At 43.0% G+C, this 20,931-nt stretch overlaps 1 protein-coding gene across 1 annotated transcript in view; it reads right to left on the bottom strand.

Moving 5' to 3' along the window:
- The window catches only part of LOC100749165, a 33,446-nt gene that overhangs the window by 4,282 nt on the left and 8,233 nt on the right, over nt 1-20,931 (bottom strand). The window contains exons 2-7 of the mRNA XM_012383937.3: nt 4,903-5,074; nt 4,771-4,794; nt 4,527-4,642; nt 4,042-4,279; nt 477-3,704; nt 116-313 (exon numbers count right to left, since the gene is read on the bottom strand). Coding sequence (XP_012239360.1) covers nt 116-313; nt 477-3,704; nt 4,042-4,279; nt 4,527-4,642; nt 4,771-4,794; nt 4,903-5,074 — 3,976 coding nt within the window. The remainder of the gene's footprint in view (nt 1-115; nt 314-476; nt 3,705-4,041; nt 4,280-4,526; nt 4,643-4,770; nt 4,795-4,902; nt 5,075-20,931) is intronic.

Below are 20,931 nucleotides of genomic sequence, written 5' to 3'. Positions count from 1 at the left end.
TCACGTACGATTGAACAGTTACGTATATCGCTAACGACTTCTTTAACTTTCCTCGAATCGAGTGACGATTTTCCAACGACAGGAAAACACGATTGAAAGATCGACTGATAAATACCACAATCCGTTTCGTCCGAATAATCCCAACAATCCGCCACACCGTCGCAAATTTTCTCGTGTAAGAGTTGCGCTTTTAGAAAGTCGGCGCACGTGCAGTTCGCTTCGTCCTCCGAATTCGGGCATTCACCTAACATATTGCACCTGCCGCTGGAAGGCAAGCATTTTCCGTCTTTGCATAGGAAACCGAGACAGTGATCTGCAAAAACGCGTTGTACAACGTTATCGAGAGACTACAAAAAATAAACTTGCATACTGTTTCATTAAGATAGAAAAAATATATCAGAAATATATCAGAACGATAGATACCATCCTCTCGATAGGAAATCAAATAGGATAGCAAATCTCAAGGAAATAATTACCAGCTTCCAAATTCTCTTCGGTGCTAGAGATCATCTTATCGGTGCGATCCTCCATTTTGTTCAATATCTTGGTCAATATCTCAACGCCGTCGCGAGTCATCGTAAATGCCGCGCTCGAATTCATCAAGGTCTGGTTTCCGGTCGCGATATCAGCGATTTGCTTCAATTTCTCAAAATTCGGCAACGGCCTATGATCGTCCGGCGGTTTCGACTTTACGTTCGACGTATGCGATTTTAACGCGTCGACACTCGGCCTGGAACTATTTTTGCTATGCACAGGCTCGTTCTCCGTTCCGATATCCGCCAACTCCTTCAATTTCTCCAAAAGAGATTTATTCTCCTCCATCGTAGAGATCTTTCTGTCGGACGTTTGCACATCGCTGGACGTTAAAGACGGTGCCTTGTTCGAAGTCTCATCTCTGAAAGATCTATTTTCTTCTTTTCCTCCGTCGTTGGGAGCAGAAAATTCTTTCGGTGCTGATGCTTCCGAAGTGAACGTCTCGTCAGCATTCTGATGGGACTCTGAACGAATTATCGGAAGCGAGGTTGAATTGGTAACGACAAATTTCAACACGACTGGGTTTCCTTTAAAGTTCGACGACACTTTAGTGCTAATCGACGTCACGACTTCTACGATTTGCTCGACTCTAGGATGCTCGTTATGCAAATCTCCCTCCCTGTTCCTCTCGTTCTCCGCCGAATGAAACCTAACGGAGTCACCGTGATTAAACGAATTGCGTTTCGTCGCGTTTCTCTGTCGATTGCGGACACCGAACAATTGTTCCAAGAGCAGGCTGTCGTCAGTGGAGCTTCTGTCTGTGTTAGGCTTCTCGTCGATTCTCATCGTCTTCTCCCCTTCTATCTTAGGTCTTGGTCTGACAGGTCTTCCAATTCCTGTATTACTTTTAGCAGGCGCCAGAGTGACCAAATTCTCCACCACGTACGCCTTCAAAGTGTCGTTGTAAGTCTTCTTTCTAGTTTCCAGGGAATTGTACGGCCGACTCAAGGTTCCGTTGAAAGGCCGGTTGTCTTCACCTTTCGTCGCCGATTTGTTCCCCGTCGAGTCAGAATCATCCTCGACCTCCCCAGGTGTGTGCTTCAAGGTATCGATCTCGATGAACGTAGAATTTCTTGAAATATTAGACGTCAACCTTCCCGGAGCCCCTTTATTCTCCTCCTTTTTCACGACTAATTTATCTATATTATTGTACAATGGATGTATCATCTCCGAGTAGACTTCCGTCGTTCCTAACTTCAGAAGCTTCTCATCGTCTATTACACGTTCGGTATTCGATTCGGTTGATCTTGCGTATTCTTCGATCTTTGCATTTTCAAGAGAAATATCTGCCTCGGAATCGCTGTTCTTCTTCACGAAAGTCTCTAGCTCGATGATTTCCTTCAAATTTTCTTTAGTTGGTAGCACCTTCGTTCCTTCTTCTTCATTCTCTCTGACCGGTAGCACTTTAATTGCCCCTTCCTGATCCCCTTTGTTCTCTGTGATCAAATCACTGGTTTCTTCGGTGAATCTTTCCTCCTGATTCATTATACTATCCGTCACGGTGTTGATTACCTGCTTCAAGGAGCCTTCTTTGTCAGCCTCGGTGTAATCAACGACAGAAGTAATTTTGTCCACGGGAATCGTGTGTCTGAATGGCTTCGGAGTTCCAGAACTTTCGATCAAACTTGGTCTCATGCCAGCTCCATTCAGGTCGGGCGTCTTGTAACTGGTGTACACAGGTTCTTGCGCGTTCTTATCGACTTTCCTGTCCTGCAGAGCGTTACTCTCTTGCTTCACCATAGCCTGAACATCCGAGTACCGATTTCTGGCTTCCAAATCCACGTCCACGTCCGGGACAGGCTCTGCCACTCCAACTCCGGACACTTTTGTCGTCGATTCTTCGTCGAAATCTGCCCCCGGCGGACTCTGCGCGTGCCACTTCGGAGTACTGGAAACCATCGAAGGCAAGAAATTGTCCGAGGCCCCTATCACGGTGGTTTGACCTAACTTCTTTCTATTCATCTTCGTGGAATCGCCAGAACTCTTAACGTCGTCTTGCTCTTTGCTAACAGGACCATCGGCGGGTCCACCGTCTGTCATCGTGTACGTCATCTGAGATGCAGGGATCCTCCAACCTGTTTCGTTCTCGCTCGTCGATCGATGAGGTTTCGTGGAAGAAAATTCCAAAGGCTGGGAAGAGGAGAGGCCAAAAGGCTGAGAAGAAGTTCGAAGCTTGATATCGTAAGTTTCCGGTGGTAACTGGCCAGAAACTTCTATGTCCGGTCTCTGGTCGTCTAAACTGACCGGGGAAGCTTCCGTGAAGATCTGCCCACCTTCTAACAATCCTGGAATCTTATTCTTAAACTTGCCGTTTACCCTGAAATTCACCATTTCCTGAGGAACGATTCTATCGCGTGGAAAATCAGTGTCGCTAATGTCCAACGTGCTCATTCCTGGAACACCTATATACGAATTTAATATCACCGCTGGCTCGGGAGATTTCGTGCTGGTTGTCGAAGACTGTGCAACCTTCGCGTGAACGCCATACTGAGGACTCTTTACGGCTGTACCGGAGGCAACGTCTCCCAGATTCGTATTGCCGTAATTCACTTTATAGTTGGTTTCGCTTTTGTAATTTGGCTTTTGAGCGTTGTCCGGCAATAATTTTAATTCCGTATTGATGTATCCAGGTATGATAGGCTTCCACGGAGAAGTTTCGAAGCTTGGATTGCGGAAATCCTTGAACAGATCGTCGTTTCCGACTTCGGGCGTGGAAGCTGTGGATGTGGTGGCCTTTTTCGACCAAGACGATTCATCGTGAACGGTGTAATTAACTTTCTTGTCTGTTTCGTTGGTGGTTTCAGCGACACCCGCCATTGTTTCGGTACTGTCTTCTACGGTGGTCGGTTTCATCGTAGTTTGTTCTTGAGGTAACGACGCTTTGGTATTGTTTTTCGTTTCTGACTGAGCCTTTGCAGGCTGTTGAACGGAGATCGTTTTGTTCGAGGAAGTGATGTTCACTTTCGTCGCTTTATAGGTGCCTTGGATCGTCGGTATGTTACTGAAGTCGATGTCTGGCTCCGTGGACTCGATTTTCGTTGGTTTGGATTTCGGCTTCGAGCTGGTGATCAAAGAGCTGTTTCTGTTGGGTCGAAGCAAGCCGTTCTTCGTGATCATTGCGTTCTTTTGCTGAACCTGCTTTTGACTCCCTGGCAACTCCTGATTTATTCCTAGATGTAGAGGAAACGGATATTTCGTGAATGTGTGCGCTGTCTCGTTATAGCGACGATAATTTTCGAAATGAATGTTTTATATTCTTTTTTTATTCTTAAACCGTAAACTTTGATTCGTCTTAATTTCTTTTATTTAATTATCCTATGTATATTTCACGCGAGCATTGTAATTTTCAATATTGACTGAAATATTCGTACGAGAGATGCAGCTTGAATTTTATTTAAAAGAATCTTGATATTTCATGAATAATAGCCAAACGATTAAATTGGAAATCGTGTAATTACCATGTTACTGTTTTATCACGATTAATCTTTACTTCCAGCGGATACTCACTTTTTACCGATATGCTAGTGAGGTCCAGTTCCATATCCTTGAACAAGGAGGACGATGAGTACGTCTCCTTCGCGATAATGTCTTCGATTGTGTCCTCGACGTTCGTGATCGATCGCGGTATCTTTCTTCTGTCCAGATATATCCTGAAGAACACCTTTAGAATACCGCTTTCGAATTTGTCTATGATCGTTTGTTTGTAAGCTGCGCCGAACACGCTTCTTCTAAATAGTACTTCGAACTGAAAATTACCAAGGAATTTTCAATTATTGGTTCTTTTATTTGCAAAAGATAATTTACATAATCTTCGCAGGATAGAATTCTATTTATATGAACTTGTCGAGGAACAAACAATTTACGACTCGAGTTTCATCGGGTACTCGTAGATAATCTTTAAGAGATCAGGAAACGGAATTTATACTAATTTCTATAAACGGAGTTCATGTAAACGGAGTTCTAGAAATTACTATAACAATTGTCATCCTTACTATATTCTTATATTTTCGTTCCTTTTCACGGAACACCATACTGGTATTCAGCTTCAACATCGGATTATATTTCTCACCCTTAGACACCCTGAACATGCAGGAGAATCCAACGATCGCTGTAAATATTATCGCAACGAACGTTACTGATATTCATTTTCTCATTAGCAATTAATTTTGTTACGAACGAAGAAAAATTATGTTTTTTCGAATTTTACATTCCATTGTACTTTAGATCGGCGCTTACCATTTTTCGAATCCGTCCGAAGGGCTGAAAAACAAAATTCATTCGTTCATAAACATCTTTCGGTTCGATCGATATTTAATGCAATTGTTCTTACGATAGATCGCTACGAGTAACATAAAGACGCCAACGAACCTCCCATCCATAGCGCAAGTCCTGCAATCGCGAACACCGCGATTAATACCAACATAGCAGAGATGATTAACATCGCACTGCCGACTTTCCATGTACTGTTGCCCCTTTGTTTCTTCGTGTGTTCAGGTGAGACTCTGGACCACGTGGACCGCGGTGGTAAATAATAATCATTCTGCAATCGAAGAAGAAAATATAATTTAACAGCATTTAATGCACCATAGTATCGATAACGAACATTTTCATAAAATGTGGATGATACGATATCAATAAGATGTTACGTCCGCCAACACATTTGCGGCTTATTAAGCGCAGCCAGCTGTTTCCTTGATACAACGTATTTAAGTAGAACGTATTTATCGAGCAACTGGTCGCTGTTATTCGACGATTCGATAATCGGAACGCGTAATAAATTTAGTCAGCATCGTACAGCAATACGTAGTAACGGTATTGGAGTCGAGAAGGAATGTCAAAAAAAAAAAAAAAGAAAAAAGAAGAAAAAGAAACAGGAGAATGTTTCCAAAGTTAAGCACGGCGAAACAAACCGTGAAAACTTAGCGCTATATCGCTTCGTTCGACGATCCAGCGAATGTAATATGATAATTGGAATAGTCGTGTGCGAGTCAATAACGATGATTTAATACGATTTTGATCATAGTGCCAGATCCTCGATATTACAAGTGCTACAACAATCGTCTAAAACGTTGCTCATCGATTTTTCTGCATTCTCATTTCGATAGATTGTGTAATTTGTTAGGAATATTGGCTTCTATCTGTGTCGAAGGTACATCGTGAAAAACACTACGAGTTCGCTGTAATCGTTATTACTATTATTATGATTCTATTCGCGAGAAATAAGCGTTGTCTGTCAAGGTTATTCGAAGGTCATGAAACAGTACAAGGTACTAATATTCATTTGGATTTCTATTCCATCCGTGCCATTTTGCACAGCACCGCTTGGTAAATTAAGTTTACGATATAACGTCTGATATAATCGTTACCTTCGCTCGTCGTACATTATCGTTAATCGTTTATAATAAGAGCTAGAACGTTCCGTTTAGAGAAACGATGATGATTTTGAGAATATACAACTTGTCTGTAAAGATCGATTTAAAAGTACCTCGGTAATACCACGGTTAGCGTGTTTCGACGAAATGAGAAGAAAGAGAAGAAACGATACGAAACTCTATTCAGGACACTATACTATTTCATTCGTAGAAATTTACACGACTCATCGTGTATAAGAAGCGTTAAAAATGTGATCAGGTTACGAACGTACATTCCAATTGCGAGGAAATAAAATTTATGCGTACGCTGGCATACATAATCGAAGTCAAGGCAAAGAAAAAAGCAGTTGGCTCGGTCAGTGGACCAACCAGCCAGCTTCGCGTTATTCTTACCAAAGTCTGAAGGATGGAAAAACGCATCCGTGCAATGGAACGTGCTGTAACGTTCGTCACGGTCCGTTGCGACGCGAGATTTATCACAGAAACCATGCGTGAAATCACCGAATCAACGTTCGATACACGCGAGAAAAAAAGGAAAAACGTCTCGAAGAACAAGTTTCGGGTTAATTATTTATACTTCGCCACGATAATGATTGTTCAAAGAGATTGCGATATTTTTCTTTTCACCCGTCTGTCGCTATTTTACTGCCTATACTTGCAACAATCGTAGTCTGTTATTTCCATAGGCGATAGAAATTGTAGTTAAATATAAAGAATCAACTTGCAATTAGAGCGGGAAAAATGCATGCAAGTGTCGCGACGATCGATCAATTGTTGATTAATTGGCCGTATCCGGCCAACGATGTGTTAAGTACACGTGTGGGTACGCGTACGAGATGTCGAAGGTCGCGTCTATAGAAATAGCTTTTAACATCTGTCACGATCTCGCGGTGATTCAACGCAGCTTGACGCTGATGCGAAGTTAACGACTTGATCGAGGGTGAAAAATAATTTCACGCTCACGGAGTACGATAGAAACTTCATGGCCGTGCGGGATGGACAAGTCAATGTGTACGCTGAGGTCGTTGCCTTTAAAAACGGGCAACCGAATCCCCGAACAGCACGCTCTGACGCAATCTGAATATCATTATCCCATAGGATACGTTCGATCCTTTGTTTTCGTTCAATACTATCAAGCGCATACGGCGGCTACGAATTGGTCGATGGTAGCAGCGAGAGAAAACGTGACTGTCAATTTCAATTTTTAATTTCCTCCGATGATTCATTCGGATGACGTCTCTGATAATTCGCGACGGCTATCGTAAATCAAACCCTACAATTCCGATTTTACGTTATCCGACTAGAAGCGAGAAGCACAGGTGTAAGAAGGTTTGTTCTAGCCCTCGTTTGTCTCTCGCGTCCATTTAACGAAGAAAGTTTCTCAGCTGATTTCGAGCCAGTTCTTCAGCAAGTTACGAAGGCCAATGTTCGAACACGCCGTTGAAAGACGATCCCTTTGTCCCTTTGTTGCTTGTCTTCCGTGTCAGGGGACAAGAAATCAATCCTCGATGATTCCAGGTTCGTCTTGCAAGATCGAAGGATCTTATTATCGACCAAAGTCTTGGAAGATCGAACCGAACGCTTTTCCTAATACCATGGCAAAATCCTGTCCAACAAATTACGCTATCGCGTTACCGATGGACGTAATCAAAGATATCAGGGTGGTTTTCACGAAACGTCGCGACGATAACGCGTGTCGATAAGCGAGCGATCCGACCGCTAACGCTATCTCACCTGGTCGATCGCTGCAGGCTCTGTGTTGACTAAAATCGCGTATCGAGCACAGGATCGAATGCCAGGCGTCGCGTGTACGATTAGATTGCCGGTTTGTTCGGCGAGTCGAATTGAAAATCCCGAGGCGGGGGAATGCCGCGTTGCTGGATGCACCGTTAAGGGTTCATCCGATGTGGTGATTCGGTGGGAAGTATCGTGCAACCATTCTGTCTGCTCTTTTTTCGGAACAACGACCGCGCTAACTGCACGCGTGTTAACGCCGCGCGAGTCATCAAGATGGTCACGTATACGAAGCCACGCTTCGAGGCACAAGTTTGGAGAGAATCGCGATGCACAAGCTCTGCGATGCTCTGCTTTCGCACGCGAAGCGACGAGAATTTTCCGCTTTAGCGGACGATCTGCTCTCGCGAACGTTCTTACGATTTCGACGAGGACGAAATATTTCCTCGTCTTGTCGACGCACAGTTCACGCAATTTGCCACGCTTTTCCGGTAAAAGATCACGATATTCGGCCATTCGTGGAACAATTTCTCCGAAACGCGTTGACCCCGACGCGCGAATGAAATCCGACAGCTCCGAGGGAAAATTGGTTCGAACGCGTGTGAACGACAAAGAGAGAAATTAATTATTTACCTTTTCGTCTCGTTGATGTTTCGTTTTACCATCGTGTCAATTTCGCGGACATATTGGTCGCGAAAACGAGGGGCGGTTGAGGCTTAAACAGCAAACACCGATCGGTAGACCGTCGACTTTTATGCAAATCCAAAGATGCAAGCTTTGCACTTTGGTAACTTGGAGTGTTTCGACGATCAGGCGTGCGAGCGTTGTTTTGAACTCTGCACGCTGAAAATAGCATTCCTAATAACACGTTGTTTCACGGTGGTACGTTTGAAATAACAACAAAGCTCCTATTATGTGTTAAACGACGCACGGTGCGTTCGCAAGACAAAGAGTTAGCGGGAAAGACGCGGAGGAACCGTTGCGGCAGGGCTGCGGGTTCGTAAAGGTCCATTCTTTACCGCGTTGCTTGATTTATGGCCGGCTATCTTTTTTCATTAGCATCGCAGAACAGGAGAGAAACGAGAAAAATTCAGCGAACGAAAAATCGTTCGCCGCACTTATTCGCTTTCTTTATTTCGACCACGTGAGATCCGATTTAGCATACAGAGCGTGGGATGTTTATCTCGTAAATTTATTCGCGTTTAATTCATAATCAGCGTATTTCCTTTTCTCGGCATCTTTTTCGACCGTTTCGACCTGTTCTGATCGAGCCTTTGATGGGAAATTATCGAATCCGCACCGTCTTTAAGACGATCGTCGAATTAAATGGCAGAGCAAACCGCGCAATCGATCGACGATGCTGATTTATTCGATGCTCGTTGACAATGAGTCAGCTCGTCGCTATGCTCCAGATGATAGTGATCGACGAATTGGGTCAGCCTGCTTGGGAACCTTACGACGGTATTTTCATCGCGTTTGCATAGAAACGCCGCAGGTACGGATGAAGAATAGGTAATCGGCACGTTGATTGCTTCATGGAAATTTCACTTATTGCTCGTAACGAAACTGGCATGTTTTGTCTTCTTGTACGGTTCATTAGCGTCTAGCGATAAAAACATTCTGTTTCGACCAATGGCCTTCTGTCCGAGGCCTGTTCGTCTATGTTTCTTCTTCTCCAAGATGTTCGACGTGGTCGAGGGACTTATTTCGCTATCCCCGAGAGTATTTGCTTACGACGATAGGATTCTATTAGGAATTCGTAGCCGCAAAGTTCAGAGAATTCTTGCGCGCTTCTCTCGCAATTGTTTTCCTATTCTTATCCAAACGTGATTAAACAAACATTTTCGCAGACTTACGATTAAACCGACTCGAATTCAGAATCTACGACAGCCAATTAAAGAAAAGAAAGAAAGAAAGAAAGAAAGAAGAGCTAATCAGAGAAACAATTACGCGTTCAGTCTACTTTTATTCGTTAATTACATCGATATTCATGCTGCTTTTAATCGATACGAAACGCACTTCTAGGGGCGAAGAGGATCGATGTTCTAAATTAAGCATTCGGAGAATTTTCTCACAGAGCCAATTGACCGGTGTGTAGGTCGTTAGCTGTTGCAGCGACAAAAGAGCCGTCCAGAGAGAGCTATGCAATTTCCGTCGAAGGACGAGGGTTTGTCGGCGACTCGCACAAGGCAGAGAGCGAGCCCGCCGTTAGAATCACCATTATCGTCGACAGTATCGATGTTCGTTTGGCGTAGCCCTGAAAAGGCCTCCGCAAAGAGAAACCTGAATGTTTGCCTTGTTACAAAGAAATACGTCGTCGCCTTCAGGGGCTTTGCGCCTTCTTCGAGCTTCGCTCGACGTTAAATGCTTAACGAACGTCGAATTTCATTCACCGCGTGCAACAGGTGTCTCGGTAGTTTCAAGATCTTCATCTATTCGTATCCGCTTACCCTCTAAGTATAACAAGATATCAACGCTCTCTCATCAACAGGTTTCCAACTTGTTATGAAACCACTGATCCACTTCTTCCATCAATTGTACGACCGTTATTTTTCAAATTCATCTTGAAACTGACCATTCGTAGATAAATAACGAATTATCTTACAACTTAAGTGTACAGATCATTGACTTACAAGGCGCGTTTCTTGAAAATCGATCAGCGATCGACTACGGTAGTCGTGTACGATGAAATTGAAAAATTGTGGAAAAATGGAGGCGATCGGTTTGGCTCCTGAAAGCCTCGAATAAACTACAGACTGACGAATTTTCCACGAGTTACCGATGAATATCTACAAATATTCCCTTCGAATTCACTGGCGTAAAAGTAGATCGTTAGCCGGAAATGAAATTATCCTTTTAGAGGAGAATCGAGCGAGTCGATTGAAATCGCGTTTGCTTGTTTGTCGGTGCAGATCGGCGCTTCTCTTAATGGAACGCCGGTGATTTTCCATCGGCCATTCGTTACTCTCTCGTTAAATATTTCTCGATACACGAACACGCGAGCTGTAAGAAAAATTAGCCTCTACTTAAGTCACGTTACCGAGCATGTCCAACTATGTGGATCACAAACCGTGGTAACAGCTAGACGATTCCTCAGAAGGCTATTAAAGCCGAGCTACCGCGAAAGTGCGTTACTACGACTAAAACGTAATAGTCTGTACCCCGGAAGTTAGACCGAGTCACCCGCCCACCGTATACGCCATGTTTCTGTCTATAAATTTTGCAGAAGCTCGGTACACGTTCAATTAAGACTGGAGGCGTCACTCACGAACCAGAACCTTCCACGCACGATGGAACTGGCTGAATTTCCGCAATTATTACATTGTGGCATAACAAATATCTCTTTTAATAACTTTACCTAGACCAGCCGATAGCAGTAAATCAGGTAATAAACATCTTCGTATAATTTCTGAATTTTCTGCCGTGTCGGATAACTCGTAATCTTTAAACGCATCTCGTGAAATTTTATTTCTTTTATTTCTATCAAATTTCTTGATATTATATCAGGGGCTGATTATTTATTAATATTTATCAAAGTCGGGAATCCAGGACTTATAAAATTTCGTCGGTAATACCAGGGTAATAACAAATTAAATCCGGATAACAATTAGCCAACAATTTTTCTCATTTGTCGTAACGATCGACGATCGACCAAGTTTTCCCTGCGTTCAGTTTCGCAAGAATGAAAAATTCTCTTCGTTACGGCGAATAATCGAGGAAAAGGCATCTGTTTCTCGCACTCTGAAACGCATTAAATTCGCGGAAATGTTCAAATTGAAACAAGTTATATTTCCACGAATACCTTCCATCTCGAAAACCACGCTCGTTATACCATGCCACGCTACGATCTAATAATTTTGTAGCTTTTTCAGTCGCTTTTCAACGTCCCTGTGTTCGTTTATCCCCGAGATGATTAATGACATCTCGTACCGGCCATTGAATACTACCGGTGAATCGAAGAATTTTGTTTGGCCAGCTAAGGATGCGCGCACAATTTCTGGCCGCAAAGAAACAGAGAAGCAAAACGAGAATCCCTGATCGTTATTGCTTCACTTAAGACGGTTGTGCGTGAAATACAGAGGATCGGGAAGATGAACTAATCGAAAGACGATCTCATACATCATTCCGCTTATCGTCGGATCAACGCGGCACCTTTAAATCATCGCTTCGCCAACATCATAAATCACGGAACCGATGAAAGCCGATAAATCGAATGGACTTGGTCCCGTGGCTCTATAGAAGTAGCATTTAACGGTAACGGTATTAATAATGGGCAAATTTTTCTGGCTAAGTTCAAAGTAGCCGTGTTGATCGCCGCTGTGCGTCCAACAGTCGCGTTACACGGCACTGGTATCGCCTGAGTGTTAAATATTATTTTATATTTACTAGACCGTTTGTGCATTCGCGGAAGAACCTTAAATGCGTACAGATGTACAGATCGCGCGTATTACGATCGTTAACCAGTTAGCTGTCGCGAGCTGTTTGGAAGCTGTGAAAAACGTGTAGCTAAAACGTGTCGGGAAAAATAAGCGACGACAGAAAGTATACTCGTCGAACGCGGAGTATGCGTGGCTGTTAAAAATACAGAATCGAGTTGCAACGAGACGATCGTTTTATTTTTTAATCTTATCACCGACGAGGCTCGTCGTGACACGAAATATCGCCGTTTCTTCGCGACGAGTATACTCGTCGGGAACAGCCAACTGGTCACTGGCTGAGACCATGATATCTATTATTAGAATTTCAACTCTTGCGCGTGGAAATTAATCACGGTCGAATCAGCTGTCGGATATCAGGTACCTAGTCGACGTATTAATATTTGTGCACGATATCACAAGTTCCGTCATTTTTCAGGCTGTCTTATGTCGGATCGCGCGTGTACTTAGTACGCGTAGAATATACAAGCGGGAAGAAAGAAACGAGAGAGCAGAAGATAAAAGAGGTGGATCGTTGCAGGTGCAATGTGCACGCAGGTGCGTGGACCATGACCTGGGCGGAGTCATTTCGCGGCCTTCGAAGGGGCGGCACGAAGGAAACGCGACGAGAGAAGATGCGTCCGCGGGTGCAAAGATCTCTCAAGGTCGGAATCGTACCTCTCGTCCTTGTCTCGCTTAATGAGACTCCTTAGAAACGTGAACGTACGTTCTACAGGTGGATGTACAGGCTGTAACGAATGCTTGCGATCGTTCGACGCTCCAGAAAAGGATTGCCACCGATAAAAGTCGAAATCCAATGTCCAAAAGGCTGTCCTCTTTTTTTTCGGACATATCTTCTACAGCAGGTATGCTACACGTTGTAAAATAAGAGATTCGGATAACGAGCGTTACCATCTTCGTTGCGTGTTGGCCATTTGCAATGTATTTGCCATTGCGGTATGGTAAGTATATTTACGTTCGAAGACTTCAAGTTTGGTCGATGAAACTTTACGCAATCGTGTGATTACGGCTGTGATTACATAAAATTAGTATGAAAATCGATTTTAAGAAAGTCGAAAGTACGCTAAAAGTATTTTAATCGAAGAAGGAAGATATCAAAGTAATTTCATTTGACCCATCGGTGGGTCGGTGTACTAAACACGATTACAAATTCCACGTGAAATTACACGTATTATGCGTCTTTTGACGGTGCACCAAGTGGCGTTTATGTTGGCGAAGGTTTCGCGTTTCTACGTATACCTGCACGTTCTCCCTTTATCCGGCAACGGAGCTGATCCCCAACAAAGAGGAAAAGTAAAGAGAAGAGGCAGCAAAAAGTAGACCGATCGAGACCTGGCATTTTTCTGCTAAAGTACTCGCTCCAAGCCCCATTACAGGCTGCCTGGATAAATATAGACTCGGTGAGTTAGCGAATACCTGTTAAAAATAGCAGATTCTCTTTCTTGGACCAAGATTTTATGCTTTCGCTCGCTGATATTATAACGTACGTACGTGCGTGTGTATCGGTCTAGGAGTAAATTGAAATTTTGGCCAAGCGGGGCAGTCTTTTATGGCGGCAGATAAATGAATTACGATCACGAGTCACGGTCTGGAATTAAATAGTTACGGCTTCATTATGAAATCAACGTGAATGACTAAAAGAACAGTTAGTATGCGATCGAGTATCTCGCTACTTTTGATTCATGGCAGAAACAGTAAATTCGTAGAATACAAATTAGCTGGCTATTCGGATCTGAACTAACGTTAATTAATCGATACGACGAAGCGACGTTACAGAGATCTCGTATCGATCTCCTAGCGAAAAAGCAGATTTTTGAAAGATCGATACCGCATCGTCGTGAAAATTATTCTTTTCGATATTACGAGTGAGTTTCTTTCTTATCACAAATAAACGAGAAAATATATTGCAATGAAAATATATTTCATTGGAAGTTGTTTCCAATGAATTCTGTGCTTCTATGCTTCGATTTAAACCTTATCATCTACTGGCAACCATACAAATACCCACTAAATTGGAAATCACGAATGTTGCAAGGCGTTTAAAGGGATCTCTCGCTTATGAGAGATTACGATCTCGTTGGCGCGTGTTCAATCGCCGCAACCGTTTGTCGCTACGTGTCCAACAACAATTTCCCATATTCCGTAGACACGTCACGTTCCCAAGTGAGTATATCGTTCCTGTTGGACCACGAACAGAACTCGGATCGGAGTAGAAGATAACATCCGCGAAGAATTCTCAAAGAAGACACCCTTGAGAATTATATTTTTCTTATCTCCGACGACTACCACCGTACGATTAAGTAAATTGCCTACTCTTGTTTTTCTATTCACGATCGCTCTTCAATTTATATATCCATAATTCTATATTTAATTGCTCCGATTTGAAGTGGAATATGCTGTTCTCCGATAACGACGCAATTCATCGTTTTATTTCAACGTTTTATCACGGCCGACCGTGACACACGACATGCCTATCGAATTAAACTTCGATAAAAATGGATCTATTTTATATATCGAAAGTCAAATTCTCGTTAATGAAATAAGAACGACATGGAAAGCTATACCGAATTCGACGATAGTTAAATTCCATATAAATACGCTGTTGTAAAATTTCCGCGTACGTCGCAGCCGAGCGTACGTCAAGCACTGCGACAACAACGTCCTTGTTCGAGGAAGACTCGACATCTCGACGACTCGAAATTATTCGTAGTTGCGAGGCGAGAATGGTCGTCCGACCGGATACGGGTTCACCGAAACCGGAGACCGGAAGTACGCGTGTGATCCTCGAATGCTGGCAACGATCGAGAATTTGCATGTACGTGCTACCATCGAGGATCACGTAGGACACTGGACGTTAATGCGACGAAGGATTTTCCAAAGGTCTCGCCTTCTCAACGAAGACGAATTATAAATAATGCAATAACAGCTTTGAGAAACAAACAACTGCGGCTCGCAGCAGCTTGTGAAAAAGAGCCCGCGCGCTGCTTCTTTTTATACGCGCTGCATTCAGCTTCACCTTGCAGAATGTCGTAAGTCTTGATTTCATTGAGGAAGAAAGTGAACTGTTTGTACGCGTGTCTGTTTCAGCTCACGGTGTTCCATTTTGTCGACAGCGTTCTCTCGGTGTAATTACTGAAATCTTCTCGTTAACGCGAGCACGCGTCACGTATGACGACACCTTTCCTCGCAATTAGAGTGTGTCCGACACGAGTCGTCTCGGAAGATTCAGATATTCGAGGAATTAAGGACATCGATTAACGATTCGAAGCGAACGACGCAAGGTGCGAGCGTTCGCGTTAAATCTGATGATTTCTCGAATTCCTAAGACAAGATACACGATCGTTTCATCGTTCGTTGAATTTTCTTAACTTCCCGATGGCGAAGATCGCTCGATGTTCTCGATCGAAAGCTAGAAACACCCAGTACAGGCTGGAGGATCGTTTAAAAAGAAAGAAAAAAAACGAGTATTCGTGAAATTACAGTGTTTCGCCAGTTTCATTCAAGGAGGAACATAAATTGCAGCTTTTCGAACGATATCCTTCGCGAGTCAATCAACGAGGCCGCTATTTTCACAGATCTTGAACCGTTAACTCGGTTCTGACGTAACAACAACATAATAAATGCCTCCACCCAATGGCCATATTAACTGAGCTATCGCTCAACGTATGGATACTTCTCATGACCTTAAACCGGTCGTGAAATTTCTGTCATTTAATCGTCGTAACTTGAAATTTTCCAATTTTCTAAACGAGACATTAAACTACGAGAATAGGTTGCTTGTTCGAAACGAGAGAAGCGGGCATCGAATCGAAGAGAAATATTTCAGTTTCACGAAAAAAGTTTGATTATTTGCGAGACGTACGCGTCACAAGTGTCAGAACAGCGGAATTCTCGAAACGAAAATTGTTGTTGTTTCAGGTTCGATTCGATTTCCATATCAATATACAAGCAGAACGAACTGATCGATACGTATTTAAAAAGCAACTGCCCTATCCTCGTACAACTATACGAATCACGAATTATCACAGCGAATTATCACAGTGGCATATTAAGATATCTCAAAGTATGTTCACGTGTCTCGGATCGTTAAGTGGCTTCTAAACCTAACAACGTAATAAGCGTTTCCACGAAATACGTATTTAACCGAACCATCGAACACGTGGATCGCTTCGTGATCCTCGACACTTCGAGTCTGAATAGAACGCGAACAAAAAGGAATACAGACTGCCCTATGTAAAATGGAATCACGTTAACCGTGACAGGACCGTGAAGTAAAGGAAAGGCTCGTAACAGTTTTGGTTCGAGTTGGTGGCTTCTAAGTAAAACGGAAAGGCGGTACTGGAGCTCGCGGCGGTACGCCTCTTCTTGATTTACCACGAACCGGAAGATACCCGAGACTCGCAAGATCGTGATGTATCACGTTGGGTTGACCTTCTGGGTCTCTCAGGACCTCGCTGCTCGGATTCAGGATTTCCAACCGGGGCTCGGGTCACCCGGAAATTTCTACACCGCGTATCTTATGCTACGGTTATATTTCATGTTATGGCTTTTGGAAATACGATGACGTCGGTACGGTCATCTCGATAGGAAGTGAGCGACGCTGCATCGAATCTTGGCTTATCTTTGTATCGTCGACGTTTTCTTATTTCGATCGAACGTATCGTCTGAACGCGGACAATCGCATACCTTTGTACACGTGATTAAAGAGATTCGACTACGTCGCGTAAACTTCATACAAATTACATCTGGCAAGCGTAATATTTATTTTTTGAAAAATGTTAAACGTCCAACGAATTGGTTCCCTTTCGTCAACTATCGAAAAGATCGCGGACGACGCGTTCGCAAGGAATTTGTACGTTAATCGTTCAAATATGTATTTTCACCAGTCACTGTATCTAAATGTCACGAGATAGTTCCGAAGTCACGTTTAACTCACGGTCACCGCGTACGTCGATGAAACTTAATTACGTCTACGATATTAGAAGTTGAGCCGAGATTCCGACGATCCATGGATCACGATTGGCTCTGTAATTATATTACAGCGATGAGTCGTCTTCGATGGACCTTCGATTATCTAGGATTCGTTCGCGTGTATGCGTGCACGTGTAAATCTACGCCATCGATTAGTTCTTCATCCTCCGGATATAATTGTTGTTCACGTTGGCACCGTTGAAAAATTGCTGATATTATCGACGCGCTATTATATTGTTTGCAGTCTTCTAGCTCCTATACGCATTTTCAGATTGCTTTCAGTGTCCGCCGATCACGCTAATCACGATAATCTCGTCTCATTACGGCATTAATGAGTTACAAAAAGTTTCGTGTAACGCGTCACACGTTCGTGAAACCATTATGCCGAATACTTAAATACTATGATGAATCGCTGTACATAGACCACAAGTCAGGGCCTCGTAAATTGGGTCCGTTGAACCTAACTGTCCATCATTATGGTGATCACGGCTAGACAAAAAGGAAGGTCACTGGCTGCCTTTGTAGTCCTTTTTTTCATCCTTCTACCGGCTCCCTAACGAACAGATCTAATTATATCCTGGCTTAACCAGTCTCCGACACAATATTATCGGAGATATCGACCAAGACGTAAAGGCGGCTAATCGAGGATAGTTAACGCAATTTAAATATCGTTTGAATTTGTTCGCTCGAAATTGACTCTTTTCTTCCGTTTCTTTGCCTAATTAACGGACACTAATGGTTTTAGTTTCCGTCGGAGCGAGCAATGATAATTTACCGATGTTAGACAAGTTGTTTCATTTTAGAGAAACGATAATTCTCGTTTGGAGAGGGAAAAAGAAATGGATGTTTATCTAAATAGAAACGAATGTACATATACTTAAGATTAAACGGCTCGCATTATGCTTTATAGAGGAGAACTGTAATTAATATAAGATTCTTAATTACACGAGGCATCTGCGTATAAATATAGGATGGTCGGTGATAAGTGGAAAATAAACGAGTTAATTCGGATAATGCAATTACATCGAGTTACGTTTCCCATAAATCCAGCTGTCTTGAAATCTTCGATTCTAATCTAATCTCTCATTCACGTATCGAAGCACAGTTTTATATAAAATATATCTCTGATATCTTCGCTAAACGATTAATTCCCTAATAATAATAGTAATAATTATCCGTACTAATAAGTAAAACTCGGTCTCAAAGTAATTTTAATAATCGAATTAATCTATATATATTTCCCATTATTTTCTTCATCGAATAAAATCATAAGCGGCATAAGCGATCGAGCGTAAATGGCTCGCAGGACGAAGGCGCAGTCCTCGCCTAAGCTCGTGCGTGAATGGAGGATCGCGTGTGCGCGAAGATCAAGATCGTGATCGCATAGCTGCGTAACGATCAATGCCAATTTCTGTGGTCGAGGTTGTTCACGCGCGTTTCGCGTGGAAAATTGGCAAACGCCCATCTCGTACCCTTCCACGTAGCGACGTAGGTGTTCCTCGCGAACGTATCTCTTTTTTTCACGTTTCGACGAACACTCGGATGATCGTATCCGTACGCGGACGAGGCTTTCCACGTAATGAGCGCACGTCAAATGCAACACGCGAGAAGAAAGATTAGAACGTGTCTAGAAATGAAGTCAGCGAATTCTAATGAACTCTTTGCTCGTGGCCAATGCGGTTACATTCGAATCGCTGATTCATGCGTTCACGTTTACCAAGAGTCGCAGAACCTTCTGCAACGGCTGTTCCACTTGACATAATTGTATAATCTTAAGGTTTTACGAGGACGCTGGTCGAGATTAGTTGAGATAGTAATGGTGTAGCTTCGGTTAATTCTATCGGGAATACGTTATTTGATGCAACGAATCGTCTCTCCCTCTACCTCGTTTCGCTCCAGTCTTTCTACAATTATAATATCCAGTAATTTGGCTCTTATCAACCACCCGAACTTTACACATCGTATTCTAAATACATCTGTGAATACTTTCATTCGCCAGAATGTTCGCGTCTATCCAAGTCGTATTTACATTACGTTAGTCCATGGAATTTACCTCATTTTAATCGCTCTAATAAATTTTGTAAGAAAAAGACCTTGACCGTTCTTGACGATCGATCCGTTTCAGTCAGTGTTACATATAATCAGCGTTAACTGATTACCAGCATTACCTCAACACTCTTGGAATATGCCAATCCTATTTCTCTGCGAGAAAAAAATACCAACACCGTGTATAAAGTAGTACGAATACTTTATACAGCGTACACTCCATACAAGATATTACAAATACTTTATACAGCGTAAGAAACTGCTGGTGTAAACATTTTCCTGGAAAATATGGAAAGAATTCGGCCATTGAACCGAACCGTTCAACCTTGACTGATCTCTACCGATCTATCCTTCCTTTTAGATGGCATTCTCGATACATCATTGTCCCTCCTTTCTCGCTCGTCGGATCTTCCACCGGCTGAATTCGTTTGGTATTCGAAGCGAAGTATGCCAGCGAAATAACAGTACCCAAGAGCCACGACGGAGAGCCGTGAAACGGTCCACCTCTTGCTGGTCCTAGCCGGCTGCCAGCTAGGTCAGTGCCACTTCGAGGATTTAGTGTCACTCGAGCTCGGTTACCGAAGCGTGCAGCCGAGAAAAATAAAGCAGGGGAACACGTCGGAATCGTCGCAGACACGAAGAGGCGATCAAGGAAACGTTCAACGATGATAATGGAGGAGGAGCTGGTTGGGGCATTGCGCGCAGAACAACAACGACGTTTTCGAACCATCGCGAGAATCACGGGGAGAGACCGAGAAGAAGATGAACGACAGCATTGTTATCATCGCTTTAATCACCGTCTTTGTTACCTTTCGTTCCCTTCCTCGAGAATCCTCCCGTGGCAGACGTTCCAAGAGTGTTTTTAAAAGACCGCTACGGCGAAATAATATTTATACTACCGCTTGCGAGTGTTATGCTGCCTCGAGTTACGTTTATAATGCTCGCAAGTATTTAGATCTATGTAGCGGGTTTGTGGTTACTGTGAATTTCATCGCACTCTACCGAAAACGATGATAAATCGATGCCAAATAGAAGACACTGGTTGTTACATTAAAAACCTTAAAAGATGTACTATGATCCAAGACGATAATAATTATCAACTGTTTCGTAGTATTTAGATAGGTTCGCGAATTTTTACGGTTGCGGTGAATTTTATCACGCTGTAGATTCACGATGAATTAACTTTTAAATCAAGACTGCCGACTATGTAATTCGGGAAGAAAGGAGAGACATCAAAGCGTGTTGTATTCGCGTGCATCGAGTATCAGCAAGATTAGGGGAAAAGAATTATCCCCGAGTTGCTAGATATTAGAAACGCCGAGGAAGTAAGAATCATATTGCACTTTGTGCGAGAGATTATAAAAGTAAGAAAATTGACGTCGGTCGAACCGTAACGGATATCACGTTAGTATGTCGCAGCGTTATGTGCGCACATATTGCTACAATAATAACCAATACAATCTTGTTCGCAGTAGCCTGAAATACGAGCAAGCACGCGATACAGCAACAAACTTAATTGCTACGGTAATAATTATCAATCAGACAATTCGCAAAGATGTATCTGCACTATCCAACAATTTTAAATACAACCAACTTAATCTAACTTTCCGAAACACCGTGTATACGTTGCGTTCGCAGGATGGTTATTGATGCGCTTGCTCGCCGTGTCTTTCGGGAACAATTTCCCGCCGCGTTTACATTGTATAACGCGACGGTTGACAAAGATGAAAAATCAGCCCGAGGATTATAGTCATTATTCTCGTTGCATTGCCGCGGCTGATAGCGATTTGTCTGGCGCTCGCGTTCTTACGGCCTCCCGGCGTCGACAAAAGGACCGG

The sequence above is a fragment of the Bombus impatiens genome, unplaced genomic scaffold (genome assembly GCF_000188095.3).
Source record: "Bombus impatiens unplaced genomic scaffold, BIMP_2.2 scf_0225, whole genome shotgun sequence".
NCBI lineage: Eukaryota > Metazoa > Arthropoda > Insecta > Hymenoptera > Apidae > Bombus > Bombus impatiens.
Note: the sequence above shows the minus strand (reverse complement) of the source record. Positions and strands in the feature narration are given on the sequence as shown.